Source organism: Phyllostomus discolor, chromosome 12, assembly GCF_004126475.2.
Source record: "Phyllostomus discolor isolate MPI-MPIP mPhyDis1 chromosome 12, mPhyDis1.pri.v3, whole genome shotgun sequence".
Lineage (NCBI taxonomy): Eukaryota > Metazoa > Chordata > Mammalia > Chiroptera > Phyllostomidae > Phyllostomus > Phyllostomus discolor.
The window spans coordinates 16,918,033-16,924,426 of NC_040914.2; the positions used below are offsets into that span (position 1 = coordinate 16,918,033).

At 48.6% G+C, this 6,394-nt stretch overlaps 1 protein-coding gene across 2 annotated transcripts in view; it reads right to left on the reverse strand.

Annotated features, from left to right (window-relative positions):
* Nucleotides 1-5,848, reverse strand: part of OPA3 (outer mitochondrial membrane lipid metabolism regulator OPA3) — a 64,065-nt gene extending 58,217 nt beyond the window's left edge. Inside the window, exon 1 of one of the 2 annotated variants that reach the window (XM_028530054.2) lies at nucleotides 5,605-5,848. In XM_028530054.2, the coding sequence (XP_028385855.1) occupies nucleotides 5,605-5,746 (142 nt within the window). In that variant the 5' untranslated portion in view covers nucleotides 5,747-5,848. The remainder of the gene's footprint in view (nucleotides 1-5,604) is intronic. The other variant, XM_028530055.2, reaches the window with a different exon arrangement.
* Nucleotides 5,849-6,394: the final 546 nt, after the last annotated feature.

The window sequence follows — 6,394 nt, forward strand, 5'->3', positions numbered from 1 at the left end:
AGACAACACTCTCAGCAAGAGAGGGCACTGGCCGTCTCAGCGTCCCAGGTGAGCCCCCTGATGACTCCAGTCCCGGCCACCCTGCAAGACCAGCAGAAGAACTGCCCAGCTGAGCCCAGTCAGGCCACAGAACGAAGAGGCAGAATGGAAGGGCCAGCGTTTTAAGCCCCTAAGCTTTGGGACAGATTGCTTAGCAGCAACAGAAAAACGGAAACCAACCATAAGGCCTACACTTGTATGGATGACCACACAAAGTTAAGCAGTTCCAAAAAAATTAGCCCAGCAGCCTGAACATTAATGTGGTGTGTTGGTTTCCTGTTGTTTCTGTAAGAAATGTCTACAAACGGTAGCTTAAAACAACACAAATTTATTATCTACGGTTCTAGAGACAGTAAGTTCAAAATGGGCCTCACAGGGCTAAACTCATGGCATCAGCAGGGGGAAGTTCCTTCCCAGAGGCTCTAGGGCAGAACCACCTCCTGGTCTTTTCCAGCTTCTAGATGCACTGGTATTACTTGGCTCATGGCCCCTCCCCCACCTTCAGGGTGAGCACCTTCAAATCCCCCCCTTTCCTGTCTTCCTCTTTCACTTCTAAGAACTCGTATGATTACAGCAGCCCACCAGGATAATCCAGGATAATCTCATAATCTCCTTATCCCCAATCCTTGATTAGTCACGGCTGTGAAGTCCCCTGTGCCCTGAAGTAACACCTTCAACAAGTTAGGGATTAGGATGTAGCCATCTTTGGGGGTTGTCTGTTATTCTGTCTCCTGTGCCACTCACAGGTAAACTGGAAAAATGACCAGTACATGCCAGGGGAATAAGCAGAAATGAACAGGCATCTTCCCTCTGCCCAGAGGCACTCCGCAGCACTCCTGGGGCATGTCAGCAGCGCACTTTGCAAGAGTGGCCTCAACCTGCCTGGCATCACCAAGTTCTTTTCTTTCTTTCTCCCCCAGAAATCTTTGTTTAAAAAAGATCCTTGCCTCCCCAGCACAGTGCATCATTGATGAGTTATGCTCTGGTATTTACCGTTCTTCCCTCAGACAGATGCACCTGCCACTCCAGCTTCTCCTGTGGCAACACAGACAGCCGGCCTACCCTGCTGAGTCAAAGGGGTCCCATCCAAAGGCACAGACGTTGGACGTGTGGGTCAGCTCAGGAGGCCTGACCCGGGAAGCTGCTGCTGGCTCTGGGAAATTCTAATCGCACCGTCTGAGGGCCACAGCCACGGGCAGCTGGCAATGTGAAGGCACAAACAACATAATAAAGGGAGTTTAATGATTAAAGCCAGTGCTCTCCACTATCTGAGAGTGTCTCCCACTGAACCCATCCTGGACTGAACTCCTGGTCCTTTCTGTGCAACCTGCCCCTCCTCCAGGCTGCCTGTCCCGCCCAGTCCCCAGGAAATCCTGCCGGCTCTACCTTCCAAACAAGTCCACTGGTTATTCACTGCTAAGGGGAAAAGGAAAGGTTCTCCAATGGTCACCACCTTAACCAAGGGATCCAAGTCACCATCACAAATGACGGAAGCCACAGACATCAGTAGCCCCCTGGGGTGATGTCCTTGGGACACACCATCGATTCAGTGGTGTTCCTGCCAAAGATGCTCAACGCAAATCAAATCAGAGGAAAGGATCAAAACCCGCAGACTGTGGGACACTCTTCGGGACAACTGGCTTGGACTCTTCCAAGTGTCAATGTCACGAAAAACAAGAAAGGACAGGGACGCTGTTACACAGCAGGCTCAGCAAACATTTCCCGTACAGGGTCACAGAGCAAATATCTTAGCTTTGTGGGCCATGCAAACTTACCTTCACAGCCACAGACACTATGCTAACAAATGTGTGTGGCTGTGTTCCAATAAAACTTTATTTATGAGGACAGGCAGTGGGCCAGACTGCTGAGCCCTGTTGTATTAATAGATTAAAGGACACTAAAGAGACATGATAATCAAACGTAGTACATGTTCCTTAAGCTGGCCCTAGATTAAAAATAATAACAAACAGTAAAAAGAGGCACTTGGAGGCAGGTGAAGAAATCAGAATATGAGCTACACATTAAATAACATTGTTATCAATATTACTGTTATCAGTATTAAAATTCTCAGGTGTGGTGCCCTGGCTGGTGTGGCTCAGTGGATTAAGTGCTGGCCTGTGAACCAAAGGGTCACTGGTTCGATTCCAAGTCAGGGCACATGCCTGCGTTATAGGCCAGGCCCCCAGTAGGGGGTGCATGAGAGGCAACTGCACATTGATGTTTCTCTACCTCTCTTTCTCCTTCCCTTCCCCTCTTTAAAAATAAATAAATAAAACCTTTAAAAAATTCTCAGGTGTGGCATTGGCACTATGGCATACAGAATGTCTTTGTTCCCGGGGGATACAGGTTGAAATATTTAGGAGTGAAGTGTCAGGTCCACAACTTATTTTCAAATTACTCAGGGAAAAAAGCACATAGACATACATATGCGCATACACGTGAGAGCAAAGAGACAGCAAATTTGTTGAAGTCTAATAACAAACGAAATAAGTGGTAAAGGGTATGTCACTGATGACTATATCATTCTTTCATCCAGCTTTTCTGTGGGTTTGAAATTTTAAAAATAAGACTTGGGGAAGAAACTTCTCCAGAGTCTGACTTCTTCCCACGAGCTTCCCACCTGGACTACTGTGGGTGCCCCTCCCTGCACCCACCTCACCCTGGAATGGCCAAATGGGCCCTGTTACAATACAATGCAGATCCTGTCCACTCAGAGTGAGGCTGAAGCACATGCAGAGCCTTTGGGCTAGAATGTTCTTCCCCCAGCCACCTGTACTGCTTACTCCCTCCTCTCCTTACACTTCCAATGAGGTCTCCCTCATAATCCTATCTAGACTTACAACCTGCCCCCCGAACACTCCTCCTCCTTATGCATTTCTGATGATTTTTTGCCTTTTCTTCTCTGCTATATCCACAACATCTACATGATAGCCACAATTCAGTGAGAACCATGGACCTATATTATATATCCACTTACCTCTCACAATATATTATGTACTGTTCAGAGTATAAATGTACAAATGTAAACGTATATAGTACACAAAATGGGAATAGTAACAGTATATATCTCACAATAATTTGTGAGGATTTAATATTAGAAGGCCTGTGAAGAACTGAGCACACTGCCTGGCACAAAGTGACTGTCCATTAAGTGGCCCACTATACAGAAGAGGAGCCTGAAGCTCTCAGTGGTTAAGTGACCTGCCCAAAGCTACCTGACAGGGAAGGGGTTGGGCCCAGATGGGAACCCATGTCAGTCTAACTGAAGAAGCCACTTTTTTTTAAAGATTGTATTTATTTATTTTTAGAGAGAGGGAGGGGAGAAAGACAGGTAGAGAAACATCAATGTGTGGTTGCCTCTTGCATGCCCCCTACTGGGGACCTGGTCTGCAACCCAGGCACGTGCCCTGACTGGGAATCGAACAGGTGACCTTTTGGTTCGCAAGCCCAGGCTCAATCCACTGAGGTCCACCAGCTGGGGCATCCAAGAAGCCACTTTCTACTCCATAATGCTAAGGCATGTCAGGGTGTTTGGGTGAAAGGCAGTGGCAGGAAACAGAAACCAGCTCTGGGAATCCACTGTGCAGGACATAAGTCCTGCTTCTGGCACAAATTCATGTGCGACCTCAAACAATTCACTTCCGGAAGCTCTCGAGCCTCTGTTTTCTCTTCTATAAACTGGGAGAAGTCATTTCCCTTCCCTGACATGGGGACAAAAATAGTGTGGGAGTCAAATGAGAGGGCTGATGTGAAAGTACTTGCTGTGCAATGCAGCCCTTTCCAGTGTAAGATTGGCGGCTATGGCAGAGGGCCCGTCAACCAAACGTCAATGGACTAGGAATTGTTTGTAGGCCCTGGAAAGCAAACTTAAAGCACCCAGACTTATAAAGAAAGAAAAAAGGGCACGCTCCTCTTAACCATTTGCTCCTTGCGCATGCTCCTCCCTGTCTCTCAACATCCTCCACGTCCCTGTTGTTTGGTGAAGTTCTCCTCACCCTGAAGCCCTCCCTGAACCCCAAGCCAGGTCAGGTGTCCAGTGGGCAATCCCATCCCAGCTCTGCCCACTCTGGTCATCACTCTGGTAGAATGGGTCTGTCCCTACTGGACTGGGAGCTCCTTGAGGGAGAAGACTGGGTTGGGTTGGTCCCTCTACTGTTTCACCAACAGGGCCCAGCACAAGGCCAGGCACAGAGACGATTATCAGGAAATACTAGCTACCCATATTTTGCCATGTATAATGTGCATCTTTTTAACCCAAACTTTTGAGGGAAAAATAAGGATGCACATTATATATGGGTATGATCATTACATACTATGGGTATAATAATTCTGTGTATAATGCGCACAACTATATGGGTGTGCATTATACACTGCAAAATATGGTAAATGAAGTAACAGATGGATGGCTGGATGAATGGTGGTTTCCTGAGAAACAAATCACATTCACTTCCTTACTCCATGTTCCCACAGGCCTAGAGCATATAGTTCATCTTTTTAAAAGAGTTCATACTTTGCCCTGCCTGGTGTGGCTCAGTGGATTGAGAACAGGCCTGTGAACCAAAGGGTTGAAGATTCTATTCCCAGTCAGGGCACATGCCTGGGTTGTGGGCCAGGTTCCCCAGTACAGGGCACGCGAGAGGCAACCACACACTGATGTTTCTCTCCCTCTCTTTCTCCCTCCCTTCCCCTCTGTCTAAAAATAAATGAATAAAAATTTTTAAAAACAAAAATAAATAAAATAGCTCATATTTTAGGTGTGTACTATGCCCTTTAGATCTCAGCTTGGGCTATCCTTCTCTAGACAGGCCTTCTGGCACCAGGTCCCTGCGTCAGGTGGCCATTCTGAGCTCCACAGTCGCCGCCACCTTGACCACTCTGGATTGACAATGACAGTCATGATTGTGTCTCCCAGTACCCAGCAAAAAACCAGCAGTCTGTCTATTAAATGAATGGACGAACAAACCCGGTATATCAGTGGATTAATGAACAGATGGATGAGTGTCCACTCTGGTTAAAATTACCCTTTTCCAGACTCCCAGGCCCACACTTCGCCCTGAGCCACGCTTCTAACCCAGTCCTATTTCCCAGAGTTTTAACTGGGGCAAACCGATGTCCTAAAAGGATGATATACAAGCGCCTCTCACCTCCCAGGGCGGGAGGAAAACTGAGGCACAGGACAAAGTTTAGAAAGTCAAAACGCCTAGAAACGACCCCGTCTAGTCCCTCCTGCGCTTGCCCCTACCTCCTCTCAGTCCCAGAATACCCCGCTCAAAGTACTCTCTTTTCACACTATTGGCTCGTCTATACGCCAGCTCCACGCGCTCTCTTCTTCTATTGGCTGGTATTTTCAACTCAGGGGGCTGGCGCCCAGCCCCGCCCCTTAGCCCACACCCATCCTTACAATTGGACTAAACGAATGCCCTTAACCCAGAGACCCTCCCTATTGGCTGCAAGACTTTGCCGGTTCAGGCTGTGATTGGTCATAAACAGAAGTCCATCCCTTAAGCAACCACCTGAGAGGGGTTGGAGACTGGAAAGGTTGGAGGGACTTGGGGTCAGACTCACGTTGAGCCGGCGGGAGGCAAATATAAGTCTTGAAGAACTCGCTTCGGCGGGCGGCCTCCTTAATGCGGTTGGCAAGCGGCTTGCTGACCTGCCGGATGCCCAAGTATAGCAGCTTCGCCATAGGGAACGCACCCACCACCATCTTGCCGGTCGCACGGGGACGCGCCACCCGGCTGATTGGGAGGGGCGCCTCCAAACTCTCCCTCCTCCCCCGTCTGCTTGTCGCCGTGCGTGTGTGCGTGCATACGTACGTACGAACGTACGTGCGCACATACGTGCGTACGCTGGGAGGGGATCTGCAAGGGCGGTCCTTTCTTTCACCGTGTCTACGGTGACGCACCTACGAATATGCAAATATGTGGCGGAAGTGAGGTGGTCAGAGGTCGGTGCCGTTAAACGGTTGCTTGCGGGAGCGCAGATGGGTTCCCACGCCCGAGTCCGCTGCCGCGCTTTGTCGTGACTGCGTACCTGGGTTGTTTCTCTGCCCAAGTGAGGCTCTCAGTTAGTCCTAATTATGGCTGAGGAATCCCAAATATACCTATTCCGGCAGGTTGGAGCTCTCACTAGGATTAGGAGTGTACAACCTCTTGGCGTCTCTGCGCAACACTAGAGGAGTTGTCTTGTGCCACACGTTACATACATTGTGACACATAATCACAAAAAAATCTCATAACGTTTTAAGTAAATTTACGATTTTGTGTTGGGCCTCATTCCCAATCATCCTGGGGAAACTGGCTTGTAGTCTTACAGACCTGGTTTGAGATCCAGGTTCCATCATTCACTTGCTGTG